A 21949-nucleotide genomic window follows, 5' to 3' on the forward strand; every position below is an offset into this window, starting at 1 on the left:
TCTTGCCATTTTAAAATTTAATATAGCTCCGAGCCGCCGCAGATCGTTCGGCGAGGCGGTATAATGGAAGATTCCGGCTATTCCGTAAATGATTTTTGGGGTAAATTGCTGCCGGTGGCTCAACAGTGCTGAGCGCTGTCGACGGTACGATTCATGGCGTCCGCTGTTTTAGCGAGCCAGAATGAGTCGAGCTGGGCCCACATGGGAAAGACGCAGTACGCCAATCCCCACCTAAATCCAAACCCTCACCCTAACCCTAAGAAGAAGCAGAAGCAATTCCACCCGTCTCCAGCGAACGTTGCCGCCGGTCGCTACCGCAGTATCAGCAACAATAACGTCGATTTGCCGGCCGTCACGCAGACGGCGTCAGATGATGCATATTCTTTTAACCAGACGCCTGCGGCTGGTAACGCGGGGAATTACGGTGGTTATTTGACCTTCAATGTTGCGACGTACACGAAATCAGAGCTTCTGGAGCTCCGGAAACGCCTCTCTGCCGAACTCGATCAGATCCGTGATTTACGTGATCGGATTGATTTAGGTCGGTTCAACATTGGGGAAACCCCTAGATATCAGCCGAAATCAAAGAAATATAGTGGCAGTAAACGTCCCGGTCCTGCGATTGGATCCGCTCCCAAGAGATTGGGCGGTGGATATGAAAATGGCAGCTTGGAGACGGTTAATTTTGGGGATTTGTTAAAAGAATGCGAAAAGATTGTGACTAAATTGATTAAAAGCAAATTCGGCTATGTTTTCAAAGATCCGGTGGATGCAGTGGCTTTTAAGCTTGTCGATTATCATCTGATTGTGAAGCATCCGATGGATCTCGGCACCGTGAAAGCGAATCTGGCGAAGAATTTGTATCGGACGCCTGTAGAATTCGCAGCTGACGTCAGGCTAACTTTTAACAATGCGTTGCTCTACAACCCTAAGACGGATCCTGTTCATGGCATGACGGAGGAAATTCAGGCGCGGTTCGAGGAGATGTTTAAGCTGGTGCAGGAGAAGTTCAACAGCGTGCTCGAGAAGCGGCGTGAGAAGGAGCCCCACGAGTTTAAAATCCACAATGACTTGCCATTCCGGGAGGTTGAGGAATTGCAGGGCAGTTCATGGAATAATAATGGTTGTCTGGCTCTGGCTGCGAAGAACTCGAAGGCGAAAGGTGGACATGTTCCTGTTTCCCAAGTTATGAAGAAGTCTGATAGAATGCATGCATCTATGCAAGCCCATTCCACTGCTTCAACGCCTTCTAATCCGCCTCAGCCGCCGATGAATTTGCAGCCATTAGCGCCGGAGCCGTTTTCTCCCTCTCCAGTGAGAGCTCCTCCTCTGTCTGCGGCTAAGGAGTAGAAAGCTGGAAGAGTAGTGACCCCGAAGCATCCGAAGCCAAGAGCTATGGATGTTAATAAGAGAGATATGAGTATGGATGAGAAGCAGAAACTTGGATTTGGGTTGCAGAATTTACCCCAAGAGAAGATGCCTCAACTTGTACAGATAATCAGGAAGAGGAATGAGCATTTGGCTCAAGATGGTGATGAGATAGAGCTTGATATTGAGTCTCTGGATACAGAGACGCTGTGGGAACTTGATCGGTTTGTGACCAATTGGAGGAAGATGGTGAGCAAGACAAAGCGGCAAGCGTTGATAATGAGCAACAGTCCTGCTGCTGGAGTTTCTATTCCCTCCAGTCCTGTTACAGATGCTGATCTGGTAAGTTTAATTTGCACAAAGATTTGTCCTTTTTTTTCTTGGTGTTTTCACTGTTTACTCACGTTAATGGTCGTGTTGTGTAGGGCGCATTGAGTGACCAGAATGACGAATGTGGCAAGAAAATGAAATAGAATGATGAAGAAGATGTAGATATTGATGACGATATGCCAGCAGCGAGCTTCCCTCCTGTGGAGATTGAGATTGAGAAAGATTGTGTTGTTGGGCAGGAGAATGATGGTGGTGTTGTTGGGCAGGAGAATGATGGTAGAGGCAATGCCAGCAGTAGCTCAAGCAGTTCTGGCAACTCAAGTAGGGATTCGTCATCCTCGAGTGGTATTGATACTGATTGTTCTTGCGTTTCTACATTGTGTTGAGGGTGGAAGTATGGAAACAGAAACAGATGTTCATTCGTTTGAGCTTGCTTTTTACAGATTCTGTTTCAGGGAGTTCCTTTGGTAGTGAGTCCGACACAGATGATGCAGAGTCTTGACTTGACAACTGTTTTGAGCAAATCTGAAATGAATTCAGTGCTACTTTGGTCGGGCTGTCACAAATTAGCTGCTTTGTATTTCTTGCTGCGGCTTTCTTGATTCTTGTCAATGTGCTAGAGCTGACGAATGTTTGATTTGACTTTGCAGGATGACAAATGAGGTGGTTGTTGTAGATGCCGGGAATGAAGAAAATAGATTAAAACTATAGAATTACTCTTCCATCGGAAGTGTCACTTAAGCTTAGGTGAAGAAAATAGAAGTAGATAGTTTGGATAGGTTAATTTGTAGTACAGTTTTCTTCTTCCCCAGAAATGGTGGGAATTTCTTCTACCTAGTGAAAAAAGGCCGAGTTATTGAAGTACACAAATTTGTTAGCCACAGATTTAAAAGATAATGAAACCAAACAGGAGTACATGAAAACTCATTTGTGAGACACAATTAAAATTATTCACAAGAAGCAAAACACAGAATATATATCACAGACACAGACCCTTTGTAGCTCAGACTCAGAGAAGTTATGAATTTCAAAATCCAAAATGTTGAACTGGGGGCAAGTGAATTGATCTCAAACACTGCAGCTGACACTGTTGGTGTTGGATACTCTTTGGCTTAAAAAATATTTTGTTTGGTATAATTCCCCATATGTGCTGCTCGTTACTTGTGTTGTATGTGGATTAGTGAATGCTTGAACAATATATTGATCACCTGCATCAACAATAACCAAAGACGACTTAGAGAGTCTGATTCAGACTCACTCAATAGTCAAATATGAACTCCTAGATGAACCAAGGGTTGTAACAATCAAATAACAAGAATTGTTATTCTTAAAATGACGTGGGCATTCTTGAAAAAATAAGATTTCATGTCATAAGCTTTTGATACCCTCAAATAGAAAATATAATTCTCATTATATGAGCTTATGCAATCTTCCAACAAATGAGTTTTTTGATTGCTTGGTAACCGACAAGTTTTGATTCGATTAATCGGTAATAGAAAATTGCATTAGTCCTACATTAATCTATTACAACGCACGACTAATTAATTTATTCAAACGACAATTATCTATTGGAACACAAACTTTGACTTTTAAGCGAAATTCCTATCATTAAATCCATATTCCACCAAAAGCTTTCAATTCAAAGGAATTTGTGGTCTCATCATTGGTCATCCGCAACGCTGTCTCTTATTCATTTCTTAACCATTTTATCTTTAACTATTCATGGCCCCACTATACTTTTCACCTCAGCGCTTAACCATCTTTTAACCATCTCATCCCTTAACTATTCATTCAATTTCATTTTTTATTTTTATTTCTAACAAATTCAATTAATAAAAACACACTTCATTAAATAAAATAAAATTACAACTTAAAATTCTAAAAAAATAAAAAACCACATTAATAAAATCCTTAAAAAAATATAAAATACATAATTTAAAATCTTCCACTCACTATCTCTAAATTCAAAATCTCAAAACTCAAAGAAGCAGAAGAAGATATCATCAGTTGCGATGTCTTATTCCGTTGGATCAAAGCTCGAGGCAACAAAAATTCGCAGCGATAGACTTGGGGAGGTGAAGGATTTTATTTCGAATTTGGGAGAGAGCTCCGACGAACTTTTAGTCTGTGAATTCCAACGATACTTGAAAATTCAGGATGTTTTATTTTTTTATTCGACGCATTTGCTCAAATGGATCCATGAGTAAATTAAATTTGGGAGAAGAATAATGTTTTGAGATGAAGAATGTAGAGTGTTTGAGTGAGAATAGAGAATTTTTTTTTTAATGGTGGATTAATTTGTGGGAATGATTTGATATTTATAGAAGTGATTGTGGGCTTAAAAAAATATAAAAAATTAAAAATATGCAAAAAACGGCTAGTATAATTTTGGGATTTTTTTTTTCAAATTTTTTTCTGAATTTTTTAAAAAATAAAAAAATTACATTTTCAACGAAAATAAACGACGCCCACTCGCGGGCCGACGAGTGGGCGTCACGGACGAACCACAGCTCGCCACGTCGCCAACGCACGTGGCGAGCTGTCTCGTTGACTGCCTCTCCGCGACGAGACACGCGACGGGATGGGGACGGGCTGGGGACGAGACGATTCCCGCAACGCCGTCTTGCTGCCGTCTCGTCTCTCCGAGACGAGATAGGGACCACAACGAGACGCGTTGCGGATGCCCTTAGGCCATCCACAACGCTGTCACTATAACGTCCCTTAACTGTCCCTTAAAACACTATTTGCGGGCCACACTGTACTATTTTACTCCATCCCTTAACTAAGGGACGAAACCTGCAACTCTCCGTCCCTTAAATTACTTTTCATTCAATTTCATTTTTTTATTTTTTTCCAACAAATTCAATTAATAAAAAACACACTTCATTAACAATAAAATAACATTACAACATAAAATAAAAATACAACTTAAAAGTTAAAAAATTAAAAAAACACAATTAAAATCCTAAAAAAATAAACGTGGCATAATTTAAAATACAATTTTATAGAAAATTAAAAAACTACTCCGCCGGCGAATCATCCCCCGAAGGCGGTGGGGGTGCACTAAAGCCAGTAGGAGGCAGAAGGCCAAGTTGTGCTGCTATAAAGACAATTCCGTTCCACCAGGCTTAGTACTGGGCGGGCGTAAAGCGGGAAGTGTCCGCCATTGTGGCGGTCATGTACATGGCCATAAGGGAGTTCGAGCCTCCCCCCGAGCCCGAGCCCGAGCCAGCCTGGCTTGATTCGCCTCGGCCCTTCCTCGCTCTAGCCACCTTCGCCGCCTTAGTCCCTTGTGGCTAACGGCGCCCATGGGAGGATCCCCCAGTATCGCCGGTCGTGCCCTCAACCTCCTGCGAGGCACTCTCTTGTGAACCGCTGCCCTCACCGGCGTCACCAGACGAGTATTGGCCACTCGCCATGTGCTTCGTGCGCTTGGAGGTTGAGCCCGAGTTGGAGCGGACATCGGCGACCCCCTTTCCTCGTCCTTGACGACCTGCCAAACATCAACAAATTTGAATTGTTTGCCGGTGTCGTCGTGGTAGACGCGCAAAGCCGACCTCAGAATGTCGGCGCCCGTGGATCCGCTTTGGTACTGAGCCGTTTCGTTCGTGTAGATGCCGCAGAATCTTTTGACTTTTCTGTCGACTCGGTCAAAGTGAGCGCGAAGCATCTTATATGTGTGGAGGCGGGACCCCTTCGGCTTAATCTGGTGGTAGGCCTCGGAAACCTTTTCCCAGAAACACTTCCGGCTTTGTTGATTCCTAACGATGGGATCGTATGACACACAAATCCAGGCGTTGTACGCCGCCATCGTTTCTTTGCTGCTGTACGGATGCCGGCCTAGATCCTCCTCCTCGCCCGCCTCCGCCTCTACCCTAGAGATTCCACCGCCTCGGCCTCCTCCCGGAGTGTGTTCAACGGAATAATCCGCCCGAATCTGGGATAATCCCTGCGAATACCGCGGGGCAAAGGGACGGGCGTATGCATCCACGTCAAAATTGGGTGGTTGGTACCCCCGGCGTCGACGAACCCTGGGTACCCGGCGTCGACGAACCGGAACCACCCAATGTGTTGTACATGCTCGCCCAGTCACCGAACGCGTTGAGATCCCACCCGCCGGAGCCGCCAACGCCGGAGTTTCTGTCGCCGGACATTTTGTGATGAGATGTTAGATGAAAATTGGAGAGGAAATGGAGATGATTTGGGGAGAGAAGATGTGTAGTTGTGTGTGAAATGAGGAAAAATAATTAAAAAACGGCTAATTAAACACTGTTTACAATTTTTATTTTTATTTTATTTTTTTTAAATTCGATTATTTTAAAAAAAATGATTTATTGCGTCAACGTGACGATGCCCACTCGCGGGCCGGCGAGTGGGCGTCACGCATGGCGCCTGGGCGCGCCACGTCAGCTCGGCGCGTGGCGAGACGGCTCATCACTCGTCACGCCGTGACGGGATGCGGAACGGGATCGGGACGGGCTGGGGACGAGACGGGGCGCTGCAACGCATCGCGCCGGCGTCCCGTCCCTCCGTGACGGAACGCAGGACACCCGCGTAACTGTCACGACCGCACTTGCTAAGGATAGCATAGTCGGGGAACCGTGACTAGGGGTGAGGGTATAAGAAGCGGGAAAAGAATTTAGGGAAAATAAAATCAAACATTGGTTGCGAGTCATGACTAATCAAGTGCTGATACATAGAAGAAAAGATACTCGATCATGAAAACTCGAGTAATTGTTTGTAAAAATTTTAAAATATCAGAGTTTTGAACAAAATAGACTTGAGTCTTTTAAGATGCACAACGGAAGCAAATGAACGAGGTTCCATGTATGAAGACATGAACCTCCGAGAGTCAAAATCTGACTGAATTAAATGTCTTGTCTCAATAGCACTTCCTCCACCACTTCGCTGTTCAACCTGCACATTTAGAAATATATGCAGGGCTGAGTACAAAATGTACTCAGTGAACACATTGCTGAAAATTACACACATACATTTGAAAATATTGCCAAGCCATCATCACAGTAACACTCGGGGGTGTTATTGAAAAAGACCCGAGCTTACTAAAAATATTCACATTGGGCTGCAGCCCCTTTTTCCTGTATTTAGCCATATCTGATCACCTGCCCGCCGAGATGGTGTTCTCGCGCGATCACTTTCTCTGCCCATCATGACAGAGGTTTCTCGTGCCGGGAAGGTGGCCACCTTCCACGGTCACCTTCTCTGCCGTTCACGGTCAGAGGTTCCAAGTAGGGACACCACCCTACCAGGACTCAAATTCGAATCGATTCACATATATCATCATTCATAATTCACTTGGCCGTAGCCAACAGATAGGCATCATACACAAAACATTTATGGCAAGACAACATCCTTAAAAATCACGAACATGAGTTCGTGTTTTCACAAAATACGATTTGTATTTTTAGTATAAGAAAGCTCACCTTGATCGTTTAGTTCCCTTAACTTGAATCTTTCGTTCCGACTTTACTTGCGAACGTACCATTTTGAAAATAAAACAATAAGAAAATACTAATTTAGTTTTACTAATCTAATTAAATGAGAAAGAAAAATCTCAAGGTTTAACCCTATTATTAATATTAATATTATTTTTATTTTTATTATTAATATTATTATTTTTATTTTTATAATTAATATTATTACTACTATTAGTGTAATTATCATTCATTAAGAATTTTCTAAAACTTACATTATCTATTACTACTTTGTTGCTATTTCGGGCTCCGACTAAGTGACACTCCATGTGTAACTAAAATTTTAACGTAAAACTCTGAAATAAATTCCAAGATCCATTATTTTAGTTTAATTACATCATTTGAAGAAATCATAAAACAATAATTAAAGTAAACATTAATGAAATCTTATTTTAAAACTTAGGCTAAAATTTAGTATTATATTTTCTCCCAAATGATACCATTTTCGAAACTGGGCCGAGACTCTCTCCCATTTTTAGCCCACAATAATTAAATCCGAAAATTGGGCCTCCCTCCAATTAAAGCAGCCATTATGATTTTAAAAGAATTGGGCTCACATTAATTTCCTCACTCCCTTGGCCCAAGTAAATAAAAGAACTAGCCCAATCAATAAGCCCGATTTAAGAAAACCTAAGTAAAAACCTAAGTCTCTTTCTTCCTCCTTCATTCCCCAAAATGCACAGCCTCCCTCCCTTCTCTCGTCGCCATCGTTCCGCCGCCGCTCCGGCTGCGCCTACTCCTCTCTCTCTCTCTCTTCACCGTCACGCCGCCGCCCCCCCTCTATCTTTCTCCCGATCCGTCGCCGCTGCTGCCGCCGATTTGCCCTCAACGTCCAGCCACCGGTTCGTCATCATCGTCCACCTCCATCAGACGCCGCTGCTCCGTCGCCTCCGGGAGACGCGACGCCGCTGTTGTCTCGTCGGGAAGACACGACGCCGCTGCTGTCAGCAGCGTCCGTCGGTCAGTCTCTGCCACTCCGTTGCCCCGATTCCCCGAAACAGCCCCGAGGCAAACCAGCCTCTTCCAGCCCCTCGTGGTCACGTCCGAACTAGCCTCCTCCTGCCCCTCGTGGCCCACGAACTAGTCCCTTAACCCACCCTCAGACGGGTCCAGGCCAAGCACCGGCCTCTCCCTTTCCCTCGTGGCCCACGAACTAGCTGCTTAACCCACCCTCAGACGGGTCTCGGCTCGTAAGTTGACCACCCTCAGACTAGTCCAGGCCCGTGTGCTTGCAAAGTCCCAAGGCAACAAGCCTTAGGCCCACAGGGAAATTAATCCCAAAATTGCGCCATCCAGTATTCGAACTCAGGACCTCCTGGATGGCGCCATATCCTTGCATCCCTTCTCAACCAGTTGAGCTAGGAGGCTTGGATACCAACCTGATTCGTTAAATGTTCAATCTTTATTCGATTTGTTTTGATTATCAGATTGTTAGATTGGTTACAGAGCTTATGAGATGCACAAAATCTAGGCTATTGCAGAGGAAATTGATATACCTTGGTAGATTGGGAACGAATTGGCTCGAAAAAGAGGTTTCGGCTCTCGTTCTCTCCTCTCTTAGTTTTCTCAGATTTTCTAACAGAGAAAATTCAATGGGTTATCCAAAACTGGCAGATTAGTGATAGGGGATGTTTTGCAGATTACCTTGAGCTCGGCTAGATTGGAACGGGGAGAAAAGGTAGCTTTGTCCTTGCAAGAGGCTTGAGTTCGAATTCGATCTAAGAGTTGCCTTGTTCTTGTGAGAGATGTGAACATATATTATACAGAACCTGAATGATGGTGCAACGTGAGAGGTGATTTGTTTTGATGTGGGAGAGATATAGGGAGTGGGGAGAATATATTAAATTGATTTATTGACTTGGTGACCAAGTTAGGATTTTTTTTTCTTTCTAGGTTGTTACAGTAACATGTTGCGGGTGTCCTTATGGTTCGAATAGATACATAGATACATCAACTAAATAAAATAAACAAACAATCTCAATTCTCATCCAAACCACATACTCTCATGAGTGTCGCTCTAAATTTTGTGCATAACATGAATATGGAGATGTTGCAAAGAATTTTCGTCATATCTCGAAGAGGTGGAGAATCTATGGTTAATGGCGATGAATGGGAAGCAAAATATATATAAAAAAATCTAATAAAATCACCACAAAATCAATGTCACCTCTTTTACTTTCCTCTTCATCGCATATGACACCCTCACCTCCTCGTTGTTTAGTGAGGTGGTGCTACTCAATTTGAACTCACGATTTCTCATGCGAATGAGTAGAAGATTTGTGTGCAGAGCAAACAACGGTAGCACAAAGGGGATGATACATGGATCCGGTTACTATGAATCTATGATGAGATAAAGAAAAAATTTAAACTATATTTAGATTCTTTAACAACTTAAAAATATTGTACTATTATATTCCATTCGTCCAAGGTAGATGACACACTTCCTTTTTAGTTTGTCTAATAAAAGATGTCACATTTCATTTTTTAGAAAAAAACTGATGTGGCAAACTAAATCTTACACGGCAATCAAACGACGTAGTTTTGATTTTATTATTTAAAAATTTTAGAAAATGAAATTCCACCTTACTAATCTCATTATTCTCGTCTTCTTTCTTCCTCACTGCCTTCGTTCCAGTTCCCATATCTCCATCTTTTTCGATCTCCTTTTTCAATTGCTCAAAATATACCACGAAAACATAACTGATAACTCTCACCCTTAGATTTAGGATATTCATAGATTTATTCAAAATTTTAAACACACTCACAATACACAATACAAAGCACACTGGTATTTCACATTATAAGCAAAACCATTTATATAAATTGGATCATACACTAAGAATAAATAACATCTTCTATTATAAAAGGCTATCATGTTCCAAAGCATTCAAGTTTAAATCAATGTTTATAACATAAACGAATGCAATATGAGTGTGTTCACTAATTTAGCAAACAACAACAGTAAAAATCAAGCCTAAACATAAATGATAACTGTGATGGGAAGTAGAGGCACCAAGAAAATCTAAGAATGAAAATTGTATTTTGTCATATATTTTCTGTGATTGAAAGAGAAAAGTAGAAAAAAAATGGAAGTTTAGGAAGATGAAAGAAGATACAGATATGCGGGAGAGAGAAAGAGGTTGTTTTGTTAATTTTTTGCCACGTCAATTTTAATTTTTAGTTTAGGGGAAAAATCAGAAAAATTTAAAGTTTATGTAAAGTTAAAAAAAAATAAAAAGTGATGAAAGTTCATGCATTTATGAGCAAATAATCTTAAAAAATATGTGATTTTAGTTGCATTCGTATCTTAATTTTGAGCAACAACCGAATAAATATTGATAAAAAAATCCATAGACTCACTCCTACGTACCAACCACTTTTAACATATTGTTGGGAAGGAATGGAATCTTATTTAAATCGCAACCAATTCAATTGATAATGCTATTAGAAGGGGTCCTTTTATATAAGTAGAAAACAATTTATACCAAAACTAGTTACTTTGTCAGGTGGGGACCAAAATAATTATAAATAGAATTCAAAAAAATCAACACTTGTGGAAAAAGGCACCTCCATAACCCATTTATTGCAGGCATTCGTCGGCCTTTTAAGCATCCACAATGAGACTGGACTTCACATAGCTTTCACATAGCCTTCACACTGCCACATCATCAGCACTAAAATTCTCCTGCCACATCAACTGGACATCAAATAGCTCTCACATAGCCTTCCCACTACCTATCCACATCACTAATAACAATTATATAATTTAATTTACAATCGTATCAACATATGAAATTTAATTTACGAGACAAATATGAGAAATTCGAATAATACTATTAAAATTCGAGACAAAAAAAAATTAAAAATTAAAATCTGACGCCGATCTGGGGCCTACAATGGCGCCGTGAGGATCGGCGTTAGAACCGGCGTCATCACACGAATCGGCATGGCCACGCCGAAGTTGACGCCGATTTCGCCGACCCCGGTCGCAATGGTTCGGCGTCAGAATCGGCATCGGCGAAAAATCGGCGTCGCGATTTTGACGCCTCCATTGCTGATGCTCTTAACCCTCTGCTCTGCTCTGCTCGTGGCGAGATCCCCTGACACGTCACGTGCCAAAGCGAGTTTACTTCATTGCCATGTCATCATTTCCAGAGGGCCCACAGAACCCTATAACCCGACCCATTTAAACTCATCCGCCACGTGTTCCAACAGCCCCGTCTCAACTCTCAGCCAAAAGACAAACCCACTGTTGCCGTTAGATTTCCGTCACCTGGATAATCGACGGCTGCGATTCTGCCCGAAATAAAATCGGGCAGATCTCATGGCCTTTAAGAAGGATGCCCTCTCCATCTGATTTCTTCGCTCAAACCCTAATATCTCTTCAACCTAGTGAAATTGGAGTCAAGTATAACATTTTCTTTTTCCCCCTAATTCTAGCTAATTTTTCAATTTAATTCAGCGGAAGATTCCGGCTATTCTATACATGATATTTGGGGGGAATCGCTGCCGGAGGCTCAACAGAGCTGAGCGCTGCCGACGGTGTGATTCATGGCGTCCGCTGTTTTAGCGAGCCAGAATGAGTCGAACTGGGCCCACATGGGAAAGACGCAGTACGCGAATCCCAACCTGAATCCAAACCCTAAAAAGAAGCAGAAGCAATTCCACCCGTTTCCAGCGAACGGTGCCACCGGTCGCTACCGTAGCATCAGCAACAACAACATCGATTCGCCGGCCGTCACGCAGACAGCGTCAGATGATGCATATTCTTTCAACCAGGCGCCTGCGGCTGGTAACGCGGGGAATTACGGTGGCTATTTGACCTACAATGTTGCGACGTACACTAAATCAGAGCTTCTGGAGCTCCGGAAACGCCTCTCTGCTGAACTCGATCAAATCCGTGATTTGCGTGATCGAATTGATTTAGGTCGGTTCAACATTGGGGAAACCCCAAGATTTCAGCCGAAATCAAAGAAATATAGTGGCAGTAAACGTCCTGGCCCTGCTATTAGATCCGCTCCCAAGAGATTGGGCGATGGATATGAAAATGGCAGCTTGGAGACTGTTAATTTTGGGGTTTTGTTGAAAGAATGCGAAAAGATTGTGACTAAATTGATCAAAGGCAAATTCGGCTATGTTTTCAAAGATCCGGTGGATGCAGTGGCTTTTAAGCTTGTCGATTATCATCTGATTGTGAAGCATCCAATGGATCTCGGCACCGTTAAAGCGAATCTGGCGAAGAATTTGTATCGGTCGCCTGCAGAATTCGCAGCTGACGTCAGGCTGACTTTTAACAATGCGTTGCTCTACAACCCTAAAACGGATCCTGTTCATGGCATGACAGAGGAAATTCTGGCACGGTTCGAGGAGATGTTCAGGCCTGTACAGGAGAAGTTCAACAGCGTGCTAGAGAAGCTGCCCAAGAATGAGCCCCACGAGTTCAAAATCAACAATGATTTGTCGTTCAGGGAGGTTGAGGAATTGCAGGGCAGCTCTTGGAACAGTAATGGTTGTCAGGCTCTTGCTGCAAAGAAGTCGAAGAGGAAAGGTGGACATGTTCCTGTTTCCCATGTTATGAAGAAGTCTGATAGAATGCAAGACCATTCTACTGCTTCAACACCGCCGATGAATCTACAACCATTAGCACCAGAGCCAGAGCCGTTACCTCCCTCTCCAGTGAGAGCTCCTCCTCTACCTGCGGCTAAGGAGCAGAAACCTGGACGTGTAGTGACACCGAAACAGCCGAAGCCAAGGGCTAAGGATGTTAATAAGAGAGAGATGAGTATGGACGAGAAGCAGAAACTTGGATTTGGGTTGCAGAATTTACCCCAAGAGAAGATGCCTCAACTTGTACAGATAATCAGGAAGAGGGATGAGCATTTGGCACAGGATGGCGATGAAATTGAGCTTGATATTGAGGCTCTTGATACGGAGACGCAGTGGGAACTTGATAGGTTTGTGACCAATTGGAAGAAGATGGTGAGCAAGACAAAGCGGCAAGCGTTGATGATGAACAACAATCCAGCTGCTGGAGTTTCTATTCCCTCCAGTCCTGTTACAGATGCTGATCTGGTAAGTTTAATTTGCACAAAGATTTGTCCTTTTTTGTGGTATTTTAACTGTTTACTCATGTTAATTGTAATGTTGTGTAGGGCGCATTGAGTGAGAAGAATGACGAGTGTGGCAAGAAGATGAAAGAGAATGATGAAGAAGATGTAGATATTGATGATGATATGCCAGCAGCGAGCTTCCCTCCTGTCGAGATTGAGATTGAGAAAGATGGTGTTGTTGGGCGGGAGAATGATGGTGTTGTTGGACAGGAGAATGATGGTGGAGGCAATGCCAGCAGTAGCTCGAGCAGTGGCAGCTCAAGTAGTGATTCATCATCCTCGAGTGGTATTGATACTGATTCTTCTTGCGTTTCTACATTGTGTTGAGGGTGGGAGTAAGTAAACAGAAACAGATGTTCATGCGTTTGAGCTTGCTTTTTACAGATTCTGATTCAGGGAGTTCCTCTGGTAGTGAGTCCGACGCAGATGATGCACAGTCATGACTTGATAACTGTTTTGAGCAAATCTGAAATGAATTCAGTGCTACTCTGGTCGGGCATTTGGGTACTCTCACAAATTAGCATATTTGTTCATGAGGTTTGTGTTTCTTGCAACGGCGTACTTGTTACTTTGGTAATTGGTAATTGGTAATTGGTAATTGGTAATGTACAAGAGCTGAAGGATATTTTATTTGACTTGGCAGAATGGCAAATAAGGTTGTTGTTATAGATGCCAATGATGAAGGAATGGGATTAATGTGTTGGATTACTCTTCCATGGGGAAGTGTCAGCTTAAGCTTAGGAAGAATAGTGGAGTAATTGTTAAAAGGTTTTAGTTAGTTTGGTTACGTTAATTTGTCACAGTTTTTGTCCTCCCAGAAATGCTGGGTATTTCTACCAAGTAAAAAAAAGCTATTTGTACAGCTTGTTGCACCTTTGCATATTTGACAACAATTCCACTGAATATGCTTTAATTGTTCAAATTTTCAGCCAGATTAAAGATTGAGGAAAACTCTCACAATTTTGTTGTTCAACATAAGAATAAGAAACCAAACACATAATTTATATAGTGAAATAAACTCAAATTCAATTAAAATTATGAGACATTAGGTATTGAAACTGAGCACAACAATATATAATCTCAGTTTCACATGACAATTATGAGGCAGCATAACAATATATAGGGAAAACGTACTAAGGCTATATATCAGCAGAATGTGCAATCTGATAAAGCAAAACTAAACTCAAGCTCAACTATACAAAGTGAAAAAGTATTACGCCAACAAGAAAACATAAGGTGCAAAACTGACTCTATTTGTGTTGGCCCTATAGTTGTAATTTGCAAGCTCCGTGGCCCCAGTAAATAATCTCACAAAGTTAGTAGAGTTTAGAGAATCAAACTTGCCTCTCTTTTGCGGCCTCTTGAGAGCAAGAAATATGTAGTACTATCACTTATTCTCCCTCGCTCAAACTTGCTGTTTCTTGAGAGCAAGAAATATGTCACCGAGTTGGGATTGACAGGCGCCATGACCATCTTCTTCCAAAGCATCAACAAACCTAGAACTGAACATAAAAGTGGTTAGCATTTGGAACACCTTGCCACAAAATTTACGAACAGCAGCTCTTCTCGCCTGCTTTTCTGGCATATTCACCACAAGGTGCTTTATCAAATGGCTTATTTTTGAAATGTGGCTTTTCAAAAACTTTTCGGATGCCTTGTCACTTGCACTACCATGAGACTTCAGCACTTCAGTCACCAAATCCAAAGCTTCAACTTGCCGAAATTGTGATTTGGCGCAACTGCATTTCTCTAATAGGAAACCAAATAGCTGTTTACCTATCCATGGTCTCCGTCTGAATATTTCTTTCAGGAACTCGCATTTCATTTGTGATTTCTTGCTATCAAAGTAGTCCACTAAAATATTCTGCAGTATTTCGCAGACCCTTTGTAGCTCAGACTCCGAGAAGTTGCTCGCGTCAATGATTTTTTAAAACCAAAATGTTGAACTTCGGGCAAGTGAATTGATCATTTTGTGCCGACTCAAGGAGGCTGACTGTTTCTTCTTAGATGGATTAGAAGCAGATTTTTTTTCTTTTGAAGGCCTTTGCTGCCAGCTTCAGATACTTTTCCAGGAGAGGCTCAAGTACTGCAACTGACACTGTTTCTCCTTTTGGATACTCTTCGGCTTTAAATATTTTCTTTTGTATAATTCCCCACATGCGCTGACCAAGCTGCTCGCTTCCTTCTGTCGTGTGTGGATTAGTGAATGCTTGAGCAAGGTTTGAGAATATTTTGATCACCTGCGGTTTACCTGCATCAACAATAACCAAGGACGACTAGGTCTGATTCATAATCATTCAACAATCAAATACATAGAAGAAGTTGATGTAAATCCAGCATTATAATGCCTTCGCGCAATGTCAATACTAAGAAATTGACAAAATTCAAGTTATATATCTAAAGAAATGGATCAAAGAGCTCAAAACCGAGGGCATGGAGCTGAGATCTAGGAATGGATCAAAATTCAAGTTATATATCATTTCAACTTGCCTGGATTTTCATGCAGGTAAATCTCCAGCAACGAGAGGACACGGAGCTTAAAGAGGACAAGCTGAGAATGTGCAGTTTCTCCTCCTGCTTGGTTCTTCTTTTCCCTGAATATTCGTGCTAGATAAGTATCTATGCGAAACATTGCATCATCATCCATTCCCTCGCCAGATTCATCATCCGAGGCATCAGGGAGTTCAGCAGTAACTACATCAACCCCAACCACTGACTCAGACTCATCTGTCTGCTGATCGCTATCAACAGTTTCACCTGTCTCAGCCTCATCAGATTCTTCAGCTTCTTCAAGACCAAGAAAATCATCTTCAGCATCATCATCTTCACTATCTGTATTGTGGTGCCGAGCAGGTTTTAAATCCTTTTTGACAACTTGCAACATCCGATGTAACCCATCATCCGTTATAGTTTTACAGAAACATTTGAAAACCTGTAGAAGATAAACCAATTATTTAGCCTGGAGGAGGACGATAGATAAGCTATAAGGGAATGCACCAAAGTCTTTCATCACATAGGCAAGTAAGCATGACAATTTCTATCGATGCAGATGATGGCAGTTACTTGAAAATTAATACTATCTCAAAAGGTCATATAAAGTATTTACATATGAAGATTTCATACCAAGAAACTGATAGGTTTACCATAGAGAAGTAATATACTGCTATTATACTGAATTCCAGCTCAACAGTTTATTTTAAATCTCATAGTACATGATTTCTTGAATTTGATGCAATACACTTCATGTCTGAAGTAGGATATGGTCTTTAACAACTCATGCAATCTTTTTCGTTAAACAGAATTTTGTTAAACTGCTAATTTATTTAGATTTGAATTTTCACACCATCACACTAATCTTTGACCCTTATTTACATGCAAAAAACAAACTCATAACAAAAAAACTTGGTCTGGTGTCACCTTGCTGCAACAGAGCCACACTAAGTCTCTTATTAATTCCTTAAACTCAATTCAGTGTTTCTCAAACACAAAGGGATGCCAATAAATATGAACAACATCCTTCATCTATATTAGTGTGCGATTGATCTTTACTTGTACCCGAAACATGTAGAGTAATTCATTAAAGGATAATTTGACCCAAAAAAATTTCTACATTAAAGATTGCATCATACACTGCCCAGGTCCATATCTCAGGAACATTGACTAAGTATTAGAAATTATAACACGGCAATGAGGAACAAAGTGGAGGCAAGAATAGTGCCCCCACCAGTGTACCATCAAATAATACTCCATCCATCCCAAGGTAGATGTCACACATTCTTGTCCCACGAAAGATGTCACATTTTCTTTTTTGGTAAAAGTTCTCTCTCACATTAATATATAACATATATTTTCTAGCTGCTTAAAACACAAAACAACATATCCTAAAATCCTGTGCCATCACCGAATTGTGACATCTATCTCGGGACGGAGGGAGTATATAGCACTAGAATTTATTCAGTCAATTGCAAAAACACCCCACTACTCAGATATGCCAAAGTTAGTCAGCTAATGGAATCATTCATTAAGATATTCGATGTGAAGACAAATAAAATGTTTACAGCACTTAACTACAGGGAAGTAACATAAATGTTTATTTGGTACCTGCTCAATAGCAGATCGCAATGAAGCAGATGACTGTGGCAACAGAGAAAGCATTGTGTCAACGAGTACATCCATCAGTTCAGACGCACCATCCCCCTCATATTCATCTTCTCCAGAGGACTCGAGATCAGAAGAGATGAAAGCTTTTTTACAACACATGACAACTTCGGAGGCAGCTTCGGAGAACTCTCCAGGTCGAAGTATGATTTGAAGCAGTAGTTGGATAAGTAAATATCTCAGAGCATGTAACTTACCTGCGTCTGTGGTGATAGCACAATTACGTTCCTGTAAAGAAAATCCAAGATTTAAGTAGTTAAAACTAATTTTAGTGGAGGTCGACAAGGCCTCCAAATTTCAAGGCATTGGTCAAAAATAAAATAAGCAATTTGAAAATAATACTTATCGCAAATATAAGATTTCTAGAGATAAGATTGGTTAAATTATAGTTTTCTTATAAACAGATGATAAGTTAGTTTAGAATATTTCAAAAGGATCATTCCCGTCTTTCACACACTATGAAACTGTATTTTATGTACTTGGAATAATAAAATACTTCAAGTATTTTATGTAACTAAGAGAGCTGAAAATGTATTTTCTGCACTTAAATTAGTTAAATTACATAAAAGATTTCCTACTAGACCTATATACTCACAGAAAATAAAAAGATTGCTAATTTCAAAGATTATCAATCAGGGGTAGATTAAAGAAAAGGAAAATATAATGCACATTTAACATGTTACCTATGATTTTGGACCAGATAAAAGATGAACAAGGGACTATCATTAAGGGATGCAGGCCATAGCATACATTCAAAGGGAGTACCTCTTTTGATAGTTGACTTTCCATGGCCTGCAGTTTCTTGAATGCTTTTTCATCATCACTATTCAAAGCCCTTGACAGAGAAGCTGAAGGAATGTTGTATAATATACCCAGAAACCGCATAAAATAAGACCCAAGATCCTTTGCCTCCACACTACTTGCCACAGTTTGAGGCCCCTCTCCTTTCTGTGCATTTGCAAGCAACAACTGAAGCTGTTCGATACACATATGGGTCAATGCACTGGGAATTGCTGATTTTGGCCACCTGAACTTTTCTTGTAGTTCAAAAGACGTTACTTCAGTTCCAAGTGATGATGAGAATAGACCTTGAACTGCCAGTAACTTCAAAACTTCTTTCTGCACGCGGAATTTTACAGCATCTTGGTCAAGCTTCAAATGCTTTTGAACAGCAGGAAGGGATTCCACAACCCAACTTTTAAGGAATTCAGTATTTCCCAGTGTCCCAGTAGGATCTTTATCCTCAATAGATCCGATCTCAGAATTGTTGTCAGTAGTTTGACTTTGATCTGAAGGTTAGATTGACCTTCATCAAGAAACATGGTAATCTAGCTTTCACTGAACAGAATGCAGCCAGACTCAGTTTTGAAATCTGACATCAAGTCTTTCACTGTTTTTGATCTGGTGATGCAATCAAATTTTCCATTGCTGTGTTTCTGCAGAGCCATAATAACCTCAACCCTCCTCATGTCATCATGCACTACCCATTCAGACAGTTCTTTAAGAAAATGTTGAGCAACTTTATAAAGCCAAGAATCTTTTGTGGAGAGTATGTCCACAAGGAAGATTTGGAAGCAGAAGCAACAGCACATCCAATGCTAGCTTTTTGCGATCATGAGATGAGGTTAGAAGTGACCCTTCAATTATTGTTTCACAGAAGCAGAGCAGATTTTTTTCTATATTTTCATCAGCAGAGCTACACTTACGACTTCTTTTGTGCTTCTTACTTGATTTTAGACCTGATGCTGAATCAACATCTTGTACCACCTCAGGTAAGAGATAACTAACCAAAACAGGCCATACACTATGCACTCGTGGCTGACAGAAGGTAGATTCCTGCAATATCCCAGACAGATACATCAGTAAAGAATAAAATATCACTTAACATGTAATAAAATCTATAAGGAAACAAATATGAGTAGTACCTTCAGGCAACTGGAAATAGTGGATAGATAATCAGCAGCAAAAAGGGCACTTTTGTTAAAGGGGGAAGGCAACAGTTTACTGAATCTATGGTCAATAGAAACTTTTTCTTGTATTTTAAGAGCTAAAAGTAATGCATCAGGATTTCCAGTTTCTGTTGCTCCTTCAAACCACTCCTGTAGCCCTGGTGCTTCAAGGAGATGTTTTAGTAGTGCTTCCTCAGGCAACTAAACCATGACACAGATACAGGTAATATTTAGTCAACTGTATAAAACCAACAATGAACAAGTCTGAAAAGATATGGCACTGAAGAAGGCCTATAACTAATACAAAAGGTGGCTATAAGTAAATTAATGAAGATGTACAAGTTATGTCGTACCATGATCTAATAGAGTGATTACAGAAGTACATATTAAGAATTGCTATTGTAGCCTAATCGTATACACACAACTTAAAAAAGATTATACAAAAAAAAGAGCTAAAGTCTTTGACCTAGTCCTCATGACCACTAGAATGTACATCATGATCATTGTATGCAAAAGTATTCCACTCCTCACAATGATGGCAAAAATAATAATGTGCTGCAGGTAATGCATTGGATTACCTTTCCAACCATCTCCAATAAAATAGCAACAGCAGGCTCTTGTAAGTACCGTTTCTTAACTGCAAGATCAATAAGACATTTGGTAAATTCTTTGATGAGTTCACTATTATTATCTGCAATCAATTCTTCAGTGATCTTTCCCGATCTTGCAAGAGCTCCATAAGCAAATAAGCGACCCAATAAGCAGTCTTTAACCTCCTATAGATAAAAGGTTTCCTCATAAATAAAACATAAATCTCAGATACTGACTACATTTAAGAAGTTGCCATTACTCACCTGACCCTTCATGGAAGACGAGACTTCCAGCAAAGTTGAAATTAGCTTTAACAAGGATTCTAATTTAATGCTATGAACTGTGGCAATTAACATTGTGAGACCTAATGCAAACCCTTGTCTTGCGCACTGCAATAGAACAGTAGAGAAAAGAGCAGAACTTATAAGCATTGCGTCTAAATTCCAATCAAATTCGAACCATCCTTAAAGTACATATGTAATACGGTAAAGAAACAGTGAAATAACAATATGTCAATACCCTATAGGACGCTAAAAGAAATCATATCTGAAGAGTGAAGACTGAATATAAGAACATAAAATCTTCACTGCGCCATACGGAACATGTTTTCTCATGCATAATAAAGTTAAAAATAGGATAAACTCACTCTCCAAGAAATAACTTGTCAACTTTTCTATTAAGCGTACCACAACTTTCTCTGCCTATTTGTTTAAAAAATAAGAAACCGCACCTCTCTTGATGAGGAAACACCACGAATAAGCCTCCGCACAGCATACCTCCCAGAGGGAGCACAGTTATTCAAGCCATCATCCTTCTCCTCCACCTCATCCTTATTCTCCAAGGTATCATAAGCATTCTGAACTTCCCTCATTCTCCAAGGTATCATAAGCATTCTGAACTTCCCTCAACTCCACAACCAACGTCTTAGCTGCCGCCTCCCTCACACTCGCATCCGCAGCTGACAGCTCCTTAAACACCCCAATGAGGAACTTAGGCAACACTCCACCACCACTACTGCTCGTTCCACCACTCTCATTTTTCAATTCCACGTCCATATTTTCAAGCCCTGAATCGCTTATCCGCTTATCTCCACAGTGCCTCACCTTATCCTGCAACTTCCTATGTTTCCTCCTCTCCATCGAATTCAAGGGAGTTTTATGAGCATTCGAAGATGCCGGTGCAGCATCAGCATCGCTCACATTCTCAGCCTCCGGCAACTCAATATCCTTCTTCTTTTTCTCCTTTTTCATTTTCTTTCACGACGGCTCGACATCCGCCGCATTCAATTTGTGCTTATCTTCGCCAATTTCTAACGCGGATTCCTGCGATTCTCTCCTCTTTCTGATGCTACCCATTCACCTCAGCTTAAAACTGTAAAAAAATTTCTGCAGAGGTATAAAAACGCACCATCATGTTCTATACCGTTGATTGATTAATTATAAAAAAACACATCGTCAGAACCAAACTAACACAAACCTTCCTAGAAATCAATACAAAAACAAACACACACAGTAAAAGAGTAGAAGTGAGAGAAAGCAAAACGGGAGAGATGGAAGGGAGGGAGGCTGAAGTTTGAAACCTACGTGATGTATTTTATTCGGATACGGATTCGGTTCGCCCGACCCAATGTTTTTTGCTATCGATCTTTATTAGGCTTTATAAATTTGTTGATTAATTGGAAATATAAAAACGGATTTATAAAGGGTGAAAATTTAAATACTCTACACCATAATTTGGACGTTAAAATATACACTCCCTTCCCTGAGTTAATTAAGGAATACACATATATATAAAAGTATGTCAGTTAAAAATGATTAATATTATAAATAAAAAACTCATTTACCCCTAAAAGTAATATTTAATTAATATTTGACATAAAAATAGTAATCCCCTCCAAATGGATTTTGGTCATATGCAATCCTTCTCATATCAAACAATATGACTCGTT

General features: G+C 40.7%; 1 protein-coding gene and 2 pseudogenes across 2 annotated transcripts; 2 read left to right on the forward strand and 1 right to left on the reverse strand.

Moving 5' to 3' along the window:
• Positions 1 to 2568, forward strand: LOC121806838 (annotated as a pseudogene).
• Positions 2569 to 11548: 8980 nt separating this feature from the next.
• On the forward strand, positions 11549 to 14165 carry LOC121807390 (transcription factor GTE2-like). 2 transcript variants are annotated; one of them, XR_006051816.1, is made up of 4 exons: positions 11549 to 13265; positions 13346 to 13589; positions 13688 to 13840; positions 13947 to 14165. XR_006051816.1 is itself a non-coding variant. In XM_042207605.1 (3 exons), the coding sequence occupies exons 1-3, from the start codon at positions 11745 to 11747 to the stop codon at positions 13744 to 13746; spliced, it is 1824 nt and encodes a 607-aa protein (XP_042063539.1). In that variant the 5' UTR covers positions 11549 to 11744; the 3' UTR covers positions 13747 to 14165. The 2 variants fall into 2 exon arrangements, 1 of the variants encoding a protein (XP_042063539.1); XM_042207605.1 differs by having other exon boundaries at positions 13688 to 14165.
• Positions 14166 to 14327: 162 nt separating this feature from the next.
• On the reverse strand, positions 14328 to 21540 carry LOC121807391 (annotated as a pseudogene).
• Between the last annotated feature and the right edge of the window lie 409 nt (positions 21541 to 21949).

This window comes from Salvia splendens, chromosome 6 (assembly GCF_004379255.2).
Source record: "Salvia splendens isolate huo1 chromosome 6, SspV2, whole genome shotgun sequence".
In the NCBI taxonomy this organism is placed as follows: domain Eukaryota; kingdom Viridiplantae; phylum Streptophyta; class Magnoliopsida; order Lamiales; family Lamiaceae; genus Salvia; species Salvia splendens.